Genomic DNA, 8,298 nt, shown 5'->3' on the forward strand with positions numbered 1-8,298 from the left:
ACGAAACCAGAGTACTCAAAATCGCGCCATCACTCAAATATTTTAATGCATTGTGCAAAAAATTGAATAATGCCACGAAAATGTCGATTGCTATCAAAAAATATTCCCAAAAACGATTGCATTGGCCGGGAATCGAACCCGGGCCCCCCGCGTGGCAGGCGAGGATTCTACCACTGAACCACCAATGCCAATTTTCCTACAGCGGGAATCGAACCCGGGCCGCCTGGGTGAAAGCCAGGAATCCTAACCACTAGACCATGTAGGAGACGAAACCAGAGTACTCAAAATCGCGCCATCACTCAAATATTTTAATGCATTGTGCAAAAAATTAAATAATGCCACGAAAATGTCGATTGCTATCAAAAAATATTCCCAAAAACGATTGCATTGGCCGGGAATCGAACCCGGGCCCCCCGCGTGGCAGGCGAGGATTCTACCACTGAACCACCAATGCCAATTTTCCTACACCGGGAATCGAACCCAGGCCGCCTGGGTGAAAGCCAGGAATCCTAACCACTAGACCATGTAGGAGACGAAACCAGAGTACTCAAAATCGCGCCATCACTCAAATATTTTAATGCATTGTGCAAAAACTTATATAAAGCCACGAAAATGTCGATTGCTATCAAAAAATATTCCCAAAAACGATTGCATTGGCCGGGAATCGAACCCGGGCCCCCCGCATGGCAGGCGAGGATTCTACCACTGAACCACCAATGCCAATTTTCCTACACCGGTAATCGAACCCGGGCCGCCTGGGTGAAAGCCAGGAATCCTAACCACTAGACCATGTAGGAGACGAAACCAAAGTACTAAAAATCGCGCCATCACTCAAATATTTTAATGCATTGTGCAAAAAAATTGAATAATGCCACGAAAATGTCGATTGCTATCAAAAAATATTCCCAAAAACGATTGCATTGGCCGGGAATCGAACCCGGGCCCCCCGCGTGGCAGGCGAGGATTCTACCACTGAACCACCAATGCCAATTTTGCTACACCTGGAATCGAACCCGGGCCGCCTGGGTGAAAGCCAGGAATCCTAACCACTAGACCATGTAGGAGACGAAACCAGAGTACTCAAAATCGCGCCATCACTCAAATATTTTAATGCATTGTGCAAAAAATTAAATAATGCCACGAAAATGTCGAATGCATTGTGCAAAAAAATTGAATAATGCCACAGAAATGTCGATTGCTATCAAAAAATATTCCTTAAAACTATTGCATTGGCCGGGAATCGAACCCGGGCCCCCCGGGTGGCAGGCGAGAATTTTACCACTGAACCACGAATGCCAATTTTCCTACACCGGGAATCGAACCCGGGCCGCCTGGGTGAAAGCCAGGAATCCTAACCACTAGACCATGCAGGAGACGAAACCACAGTACTCAAAATCGCGCCATCACTCAAATATTTTAATGCGTTGTGCAAAAAATTAAATAATGCCACGGAAAGGTCGATTGTTATCAAAAAATATTCCCCAAAACGATTGCATTGGCCGGGAATCGAACCCGGGCCGCCTGGGTGAAAGCCAGGAATCCTAACCACTAGACCATGTAGGAGACGAAACCAGAGTACTCAAAATCGCGCCATCACTCAAATCTTTTAATGCATTGTGCAAAAAAATTGAATAATGCCACGAAAAGGTCGATTGCTATCAAAAAATATTCCCAAAAACGATTGCATTGGCCGGGAATCGAACCCGGGCCCCCCGCGTGGCAGGCGAGGATTCTACCACTGAACCACCAATGCCAATTTTCCTACACCGGGAATCGAACCCGGGCCGCCTGGGTGAAAGCCAGGAATCCTAACCACTAGACCATGTAGGAGACGAAACCAGAGTACTCAAAATCGCGCCATCACTCAAATATTTTAACGCGTTGTGCAAAAAATTAAATAATGCCACAGAAATGTCGATTGCTATCAAAAAATATTCCTTAAAACTATTGCATTGGCCGGGAATCGAACCCGGGCCCCCCGGGTGGCAGGCGAGGACCACTGAACCACCAATGCCAATTTTCCTACACCGGGAATCGAACCCGGGCCGCCTGGGTGAAAGCCAGGAATCCTAACCACTAGACCATGCAGGAGACGAAACCACAGTACTGAAAATCGCGCCATCACTCAAATATTTTAATGCGTTGTGCAAAAAAATTAAATAATGCCACGGAAAGGTCGATTGTTATCAAAAAATATTCCCCAAAACGATTGCATTGGCCGGGAATCGAACCCGGGCCCCCCGGGTGGCAGGCGAGAATTCTACTCCTGAACCACCAATGGAGACGAAACCAGAGTACTCAAAATCGCGCCATCACTCAAATATTTTAATGCGTTGTGCAAAAAAAATTAAATAATGCCTCAGAAATGTCGATTTCTATCAAAAAATATTCCTCAAAACGATTGCATTGGCCGGGAATCGAACCCGGGTCCCCCGGGTGGCAGGCGAGAATTCTAACACTGAACCACCAATGCCAATTTTCCTACACCGGGAATCGAACCCGGGCCGCCTGGGTGAAAGCCAGGAATCCTAACCACTAGACCATGTAGGAGACGAAACCAGACTACTCAAAATCGCGCCATCACTCAAATATTTTAATGCGTTGTGCAAAAAATTAAATAATGCCACGAAAAGGTCGATTGCTATCAAAAAATATTCCCAAAAACGATTGCATTGGCCGGGAATCGAACCCGAGCCCCCCGCGTGGCAGGCGAGGATTCTACCACTGAACCACCAATGCCAATTTTCCTACACCGGGAATCGAACCCGGGCCGCCTGGGTGAAAGCCAGGAATCCTAACCACTAGACCATGTAGGAGACGAAACCAGAGTACTCAAAATCGCGCCATCACTCAAATATTTTAACGCGTTGTGCAAAAAATTAAATAATGCCACAGAAATGTCGATTGCTATCAAAAAATATTCCCAAAAACGATTGCATTGGCCGGGAATCGAACCCGGGCCCCCCGCGTGGCAGGCGAGGATTCTACCACTGAACCACCAATGCCAATTTTCCTACACCGGGAATCGAACCCGGGCCGCCTGGGTGAAAGCCAGGAATCCTAACCACTAGACCATGTAGGAGACGAAACCAGAGTACTCAAAATCGCGGCATCACTCAAATATTTTAATGCATTGTGCAAAAAATTAAATAATGCCACGAAAATGTCGATTGCTATCAAAAAATATTCCCAAAAACGATTGCATTGGCCGGGAATCGAACCCGGGCCCCCCGCGTGGCAGGCGAGGATTCTACCACTGAACCACCAATGCCAATTTTCCTACACCGGGAATCGAACCCGGGCCGCCTGGGTGAAAGCCAGGAATCCTAACCACTAGACCATGTAGGAGACGAAACCAGAGTACTCAAAATCGCGCCATCACTCAAATATTTTAATGCATTGTGCAAAAACTTAAATAATGCCACGAAAATGTCGATTGCTATCAAAAAATATTCCCCAAAACGATTGCATTGGCCGGGAATCGAACCCGGGCCCCCCGCGTGGCAGGCGAGGATTCTACCACTGAACCACCAATGCCAATTTTCCTACACCGGGAATCGAACCCGGGCCGCCTGCGTGAAAGCCAGGAATCCTAACCACTAGACCATGTAGGAGACGAAACCAAAGTACTAAAAATCGCGCCATCACTCAAATATTTTAATGCATTGTGCAAAAAAATTGAATAATGCCACGAAAATGTCGATTGCTATCAAAAAATATTCCCAAAAACGATTGCATTGGCCGGGAATCGAACCCGGGCCCCCCGCGTGGCAGGCGAGGATTCTACCACTGAACCACCAATGCCAATTTTGCTACACCGGGAATCGAACCCGGGCGGCCTGGGTGAAAGCCAGGAATCGTAACCACTAGACCATGTAGGAGACGAAACCAGAGTACTCAAAATCGCGCCATCACTCAAATATTTTAATGCATTGTGCAAAAAATTAAATAATGCCACGAAAATGTCGATTGCTATCAAAAAATATTCCTTAAAACGATTGCATTGGCCGGGAATCGAACCCGGGCCCCCCGCGTGGCAGGCGAGGATTCTACCACTGAACCACCAATGCCAATTTTCCTACACCGGGAATCGAACCCGGGCCGCCTGGGTGAAAGCCAGGAATCCTAACCACTAGACCATGTAGGAGACGAAACCAGAGTACTCAAAATCGCGCCATCACTCAAATATTTTAATGCATTGTGCAAAAAATTAAATAATGCCACGAAAATGTCGAATGCATAGTGCAAAAAAATTGAATAATGCCACAGAAATGTCGATTGCTATCAAAAAATATTCCTTAAAACTATTGCATTGGCCGGGAATCGAACCCGGCCCCCCCGTGTGGCAGGCGAGAATTCTACCACTGAACCACGAATGCCAATTTTCCTACACCGGGAATCGAACCAGGGCCGCCTGGGTGAAAGCCAGGAATCCTAACCACTAGACCATGCAGGAGACGAAACCACAGTACTCAAAATCGCGCCATCACTCAAATATTTTAATGCATTGTGCAAAAAAATTGAATAATGCCACGAAAAGGTCGATTGCTATCAAAAAATATTCCCAAAAACGATTGCATTGGCCGGGAATCGAACCCGGGCCCCCCGCGTGGCAGGCGAGGATTCTACCACTGAACCACCAATGCCAATTTTCCTACACCGGGAATCGAACCCGGGCCGCCTGGGTGAAAGCCAGGAATCCTAACCACTAGACCATGTAGGAGACGAAACCAAAGTACTAAAAATCGCGCCATCACTCAAATATTTTAATGCATTGTGCAAAAAAATTGAATAATGCCACGAAAATGTCGATTGCTATCAAAAAATATTCCCAAAAACGATTGCATTGGCCGGGAATCGAACCCGGGCCCCCCGGGTGGCAGGCGAGAATTCTACCACTGAACCACCAATGCCAATTTTCCTACACCGGGAATCGAACCCGGGCCGCCTGGGTGAAAGCCAGGAATCCTAACCACTAGACCATGTAGGAGACGAAACCAGAGTACTCAAAATCGCGCCATCACTCAAATATTTTAATGCATTGTGCAAAAAATTAAATAATGCCACGAAAATGTCGAATGCATTGTGCAAAAAAATTGAATAATGCCACAGAAATGTCGATTGCTATCAAAAAATATTCCTTAAAACTATTGCATTGGCCGGGAATCGAACCCGGGCCCCCCGGATGGCAGGCGAGAATTCTACCACTGAACCACGAATGCCAATTTTCCTACACCGGGAATCGAACCCGGGCCGCCTGGGTGAAAGCCAGGAATCCTAACCACTAGACCATGCAGGAGACGAAACCACAGTACTCAAAATCGCGCCATCACTCAAATATTTTAATGCGTTGTGCAAAAAATTAAATAATGCCACGGAAAGGTCGATTGTTATCAAAAAATATTCCCCAAAACGATTGCATTGGCCGGGAATCGAACCCGGCCCCGCCGGGTGGCAGGCGAGAATTATACCACTGAACCACCAATGCCAATTTTCCTACACCGGGAATCGAACCCGGGCCGCCTGGGTGAAAGCCAGGAATCCTAACCACTAGACCATGCAGGAGACGAAACCACAGTACTCAAAATCGCGCCATCACTCAAATATTTTAATGCGTTGTGCAAAAAATTAAATAATGCCACGGAAAGGTCGATTGTTATCAAAAAAATATTCCCCAAAACGATTGCATTGGCCGGGAATCGAACCCGGCCCCGCCGGGTGGCAGGCGAGAATTATACCACTGAACCACCAATGCCAATTTTCCTACACCGGGAATCGAACCCGGGCCGCCTGGGTGAAAGCCAGGAATCCTAACCACTAGACCATGCAGGAGACGAAACCACAGTACTCAAAATCGCGCCATCACTCAAATATTTTAATGCGTTGTGCAAAAAATTAAATAATGCCACGGAAAGGTCGATTGTTATCAAAAAATATTCCCCAAAACGATTGCATTGGCCGGGAATCGAACCAGGGCCCCCCGGGTGGCAGGCGAGAATTCTACTCCTGAACCACCATTGGAGACGAAACCAGAGTACTCAAAATCGCGCCATCACTCAAATATTTTAACGCGTTGTGCAAAAAAATTAAATAATGCCTCAGAAATGTCGATTGCTATCAAAAAATATTCCTAAAAACGATTGCATTGGCCGGGAATCCAACCCGGGTCGCCGGGTGGTAGGCGAGGATTCTACCACTGAATCACCAATGCCAATTTTCCTACACCGGGAATCGAACCCGGGCCGCATGGGTGAAAGCCAGGAATCCTAACCACTAGACCATGTAGGAGACCAAACCAGAGTACTCAAAATCGCGACATCACTCAAATATTTTAATGCGTTGTGCAAAAAAAATTGAATAATGCCACGAAAAGGTCGATTGCTATCAAAAAATATTCCTAAAAACGATTGCATTGGCCGGGAATCGAACCCGGGCCCCCCGCGTGGCAGGCGAGGATTCTACCACTGAACCACCAATGCCAATTTTCCTACACCGGGAATCGAACCCGGGCCGCCTGGGTGAAAGCCAGGAATCCTAACCACTAGACCATGTAGGAGACGAAACCAGAGTACTCAAAATCGCGCCATCACTCAAATATTATAATGCATTGTGCAAAAAAATTAAATAATGCCACGAAAATGTCGATTGCTATCAAAAAATATTCCCAAAAACCATTGCATTGGCCGGGAATCGAACCCGGGCCCCCCGCGTGGCAGGCGAGGATTCTACCACTGAACCACCAATGCCAATTTTCCTACACCGGGAATCGAACCCGGGCCGCCTGGGTGAAAGCCAGGAATCCTAACCACTAGACCAGTGTTTTTCAACCTTTTTTGAGCCACGGAACACTTTATGCATTAAAATAATTTTGCGGAACACCAAACGAAATTTTGATGCAATGAAACAACTATAGGCTCAGGGTGACACTAAAACGCTAAATCGCACATCACGTAATCACTAAAACGGATGAAAACGCTCATATAGCGCTATTAAAGTCGGGGAAAGTTTTACGAAAACGTATCATGGAAACTAGTATTGTACCTAAATACAATATTCGCCTAGCACTGACTGTTCCATGATTCATCGTTTTCCGCGCAAGCAATTATGCTGAACGTCAGAAAATTTGTTGAATCTCGTGTCGACTGAAACAGCGTTTAAATGTTATGTTATTTTTAAAGATCGCCCAAAGCTAAATTGCACCAACCGTCAGCAATTTACCCGCGATTCAGCTGTTTCATTATTAGACAACGAGTCTTAATATTACACAACAATAAATGAAGCCTATCGCTACAGAACATTCCAATCGGGGATGGCGGATAGCATAAAGCACTATTCAAACCATAGAAGTCTAAAACATTAGAATCCTATATATCCAAATCAGAAAATTTCTCGCGGAACACCTGACGATCTTTCACGGAACACTGGTGTTCCGCGGAACACCGGTTGAAAATCACTGCACTAGACCATGTAGGAGACGAAACCATAGTACTCAAAATCGCGCCATCACTCAAATATTTTAATGCGTTGTGCAAAAAATTAAATAATGCCACGAAAAGGTCGATTGCTATCAAAAAATATTCCCCAAAACGATGTCGATGCAGTGGTTGTTGTTTGTTCAGTGTGAGACCGTGTTGGAAATAGTCAGACTCTCGAATTTGTCGCTTTCGTGATAACGTGTCAAAAACTTTGATTAATTTTGTGCGTAGTAAGCCATCAAATTCGCGACCATTGTGAGGTTTTAAAAATGATAATGAATCCCAGTTTTTAACGAACCATATTTTTGCAAATTATTTTCTCGCTGCAAAGCCTGTTACAAACATGTGTTATAAATTGTTTTTTAAACAATCATCTTAAGCAATTCAAATGTTTTAAAAGTTTCCTTTTTACAGTCAAACGAAACCAAAAAATCAACATCTGTGTACAATTGTCCACTTTATCGGACATCAAAACGTGCAGGGGCACTTTCTTCTACTGGACATTCTACCAACTTCGTTACCACTGTGACCTTGGAGAGCGATCTGCCTTCCGATCATTGGATACTGCGTGGAACCGCCTTGTTGTGCCAATTAGACCATTAGTGCTTTAATGTTTTTCCTACTAGACACTTTACCTGATAGCCTATATGTTTCTTCTTTGTATTTTACCTACTTTCTAGCAATGTGTATTTTATGTAGCCTAAACACACCTTGTAGTTTTGTTTGTTGTTAAACTGTGACGTTTATTGGCTCGCCAGAGAAAACATGCTGTGTTTGAGTTGATTGACCCAAATGTCAATGTTTTAGTCATTCGCTCCGAACT

General features: G+C 45.4%; 1 protein-coding gene and 35 non-coding genes across 36 annotated transcripts in view; 1 reads left to right on the forward strand and 35 right to left on the reverse strand.

Annotated features, from left to right (window-relative positions):
* Positions 1-8,243, forward strand: part of LOC145237697 (dynein axonemal heavy chain 6-like) — a 160,618-nt gene extending 152,375 nt beyond the window's left edge. Inside the window, exon 81 of the mRNA XM_080100662.1 lies at positions 7,890-8,243. Coding sequence (XP_079956788.1) covers positions 7,890-8,078 — 189 coding nt within the window. The 3' untranslated portion in view covers positions 8,079-8,243. The remainder of the gene's footprint in view (positions 1-7,889) is intronic.
* On the reverse strand, positions 118-188 carry Trnag-gcc (transfer RNA glycine (anticodon GCC)). Its single transcript has one exon. It is a non-coding gene; the product is annotated as a tRNA-Gly (tRNA).
* Positions 194-265, reverse strand: Trnae-uuc (transfer RNA glutamic acid (anticodon UUC)). Its single transcript has one exon. It is a non-coding gene; the product is annotated as a tRNA-Glu (tRNA).
* On the reverse strand, positions 384-454 carry Trnag-gcc (transfer RNA glycine (anticodon GCC)). Its single transcript has one exon. It is a non-coding gene; the product is annotated as a tRNA-Gly (tRNA).
* On the reverse strand, positions 460-531 carry Trnae-uuc (transfer RNA glutamic acid (anticodon UUC)). Its single transcript has one exon. It is a non-coding gene; the product is annotated as a tRNA-Glu (tRNA).
* Positions 650-720, reverse strand: Trnag-gcc (transfer RNA glycine (anticodon GCC)). Its single transcript has one exon. It is a non-coding gene; the product is annotated as a tRNA-Gly (tRNA).
* Trnae-uuc (transfer RNA glutamic acid (anticodon UUC)) lies at positions 726-797 on the reverse strand. Its single transcript has one exon. It is a non-coding gene; the product is annotated as a tRNA-Glu (tRNA).
* Positions 917-987, reverse strand: Trnag-gcc (transfer RNA glycine (anticodon GCC)). The gene has a single exon. It is a non-coding gene; the product is annotated as a tRNA-Gly (tRNA).
* On the reverse strand, positions 1,302-1,373 carry Trnae-uuc (transfer RNA glutamic acid (anticodon UUC)). Its single transcript has one exon. It is a non-coding gene; the product is annotated as a tRNA-Glu (tRNA).
* Trnag-gcc (transfer RNA glycine (anticodon GCC)) lies at positions 1,683-1,753 on the reverse strand. The gene has a single exon. It is a non-coding gene; the product is annotated as a tRNA-Gly (tRNA).
* On the reverse strand, positions 1,759-1,830 carry Trnae-uuc (transfer RNA glutamic acid (anticodon UUC)). Its single transcript has one exon. It is a non-coding gene; the product is annotated as a tRNA-Glu (tRNA).
* On the reverse strand, positions 2,020-2,091 carry Trnae-uuc (transfer RNA glutamic acid (anticodon UUC)). The gene has a single exon. It is a non-coding gene; the product is annotated as a tRNA-Glu (tRNA).
* Positions 2,479-2,550, reverse strand: Trnae-uuc (transfer RNA glutamic acid (anticodon UUC)). Its single transcript has one exon. It is a non-coding gene; the product is annotated as a tRNA-Glu (tRNA).
* Positions 2,669-2,739, reverse strand: Trnag-gcc (transfer RNA glycine (anticodon GCC)). The gene has a single exon. It is a non-coding gene; the product is annotated as a tRNA-Gly (tRNA).
* On the reverse strand, positions 2,745-2,816 carry Trnae-uuc (transfer RNA glutamic acid (anticodon UUC)). The gene has a single exon. It is a non-coding gene; the product is annotated as a tRNA-Glu (tRNA).
* Positions 2,935-3,005, reverse strand: Trnag-gcc (transfer RNA glycine (anticodon GCC)). Its single transcript has one exon. It is a non-coding gene; the product is annotated as a tRNA-Gly (tRNA).
* Trnae-uuc (transfer RNA glutamic acid (anticodon UUC)) lies at positions 3,011-3,082 on the reverse strand. The gene has a single exon. It is a non-coding gene; the product is annotated as a tRNA-Glu (tRNA).
* Positions 3,201-3,271, reverse strand: Trnag-gcc (transfer RNA glycine (anticodon GCC)). The gene has a single exon. It is a non-coding gene; the product is annotated as a tRNA-Gly (tRNA).
* On the reverse strand, positions 3,277-3,348 carry Trnae-uuc (transfer RNA glutamic acid (anticodon UUC)). The gene has a single exon. It is a non-coding gene; the product is annotated as a tRNA-Glu (tRNA).
* Positions 3,467-3,537, reverse strand: Trnag-gcc (transfer RNA glycine (anticodon GCC)). The gene has a single exon. It is a non-coding gene; the product is annotated as a tRNA-Gly (tRNA).
* On the reverse strand, positions 3,543-3,614 carry Trnae-uuc (transfer RNA glutamic acid (anticodon UUC)). Its single transcript has one exon. It is a non-coding gene; the product is annotated as a tRNA-Glu (tRNA).
* Positions 3,734-3,804, reverse strand: Trnag-gcc (transfer RNA glycine (anticodon GCC)). The gene has a single exon. It is a non-coding gene; the product is annotated as a tRNA-Gly (tRNA).
* On the reverse strand, positions 4,000-4,070 carry Trnag-gcc (transfer RNA glycine (anticodon GCC)). Its single transcript has one exon. It is a non-coding gene; the product is annotated as a tRNA-Gly (tRNA).
* Positions 4,076-4,147, reverse strand: Trnae-uuc (transfer RNA glutamic acid (anticodon UUC)). The gene has a single exon. It is a non-coding gene; the product is annotated as a tRNA-Glu (tRNA).
* On the reverse strand, positions 4,385-4,456 carry Trnae-uuc (transfer RNA glutamic acid (anticodon UUC)). Its single transcript has one exon. It is a non-coding gene; the product is annotated as a tRNA-Glu (tRNA).
* Trnag-gcc (transfer RNA glycine (anticodon GCC)) lies at positions 4,576-4,646 on the reverse strand. Its single transcript has one exon. It is a non-coding gene; the product is annotated as a tRNA-Gly (tRNA).
* Positions 4,652-4,723, reverse strand: Trnae-uuc (transfer RNA glutamic acid (anticodon UUC)). Its single transcript has one exon. It is a non-coding gene; the product is annotated as a tRNA-Glu (tRNA).
* Trnag-gcc (transfer RNA glycine (anticodon GCC)) lies at positions 4,843-4,913 on the reverse strand. Its single transcript has one exon. It is a non-coding gene; the product is annotated as a tRNA-Gly (tRNA).
* On the reverse strand, positions 4,919-4,990 carry Trnae-uuc (transfer RNA glutamic acid (anticodon UUC)). Its single transcript has one exon. It is a non-coding gene; the product is annotated as a tRNA-Glu (tRNA).
* Trnae-uuc (transfer RNA glutamic acid (anticodon UUC)) lies at positions 5,228-5,299 on the reverse strand. Its single transcript has one exon. It is a non-coding gene; the product is annotated as a tRNA-Glu (tRNA).
* Trnae-uuc (transfer RNA glutamic acid (anticodon UUC)) lies at positions 5,494-5,565 on the reverse strand. Its single transcript has one exon. It is a non-coding gene; the product is annotated as a tRNA-Glu (tRNA).
* Positions 5,761-5,832, reverse strand: Trnae-uuc (transfer RNA glutamic acid (anticodon UUC)). Its single transcript has one exon. It is a non-coding gene; the product is annotated as a tRNA-Glu (tRNA).
* Positions 6,217-6,288, reverse strand: Trnae-uuc (transfer RNA glutamic acid (anticodon UUC)). Its single transcript has one exon. It is a non-coding gene; the product is annotated as a tRNA-Glu (tRNA).
* Trnag-gcc (transfer RNA glycine (anticodon GCC)) lies at positions 6,409-6,479 on the reverse strand. Its single transcript has one exon. It is a non-coding gene; the product is annotated as a tRNA-Gly (tRNA).
* Positions 6,485-6,556, reverse strand: Trnae-uuc (transfer RNA glutamic acid (anticodon UUC)). The gene has a single exon. It is a non-coding gene; the product is annotated as a tRNA-Glu (tRNA).
* Positions 6,676-6,746, reverse strand: Trnag-gcc (transfer RNA glycine (anticodon GCC)). The gene has a single exon. It is a non-coding gene; the product is annotated as a tRNA-Gly (tRNA).
* Positions 8,244-8,298: the final 55 nt, after the last annotated feature.

This window comes from Phallusia mammillata, chromosome 7, assembly GCF_965637545.1.
Source record: "Phallusia mammillata chromosome 7, kaPhaMamm4.hap1.1, whole genome shotgun sequence".
In the NCBI taxonomy this organism is placed as follows: Eukaryota; Metazoa; Chordata; class Ascidiacea; order Phlebobranchia; family Ascidiidae; genus Phallusia; species Phallusia mammillata.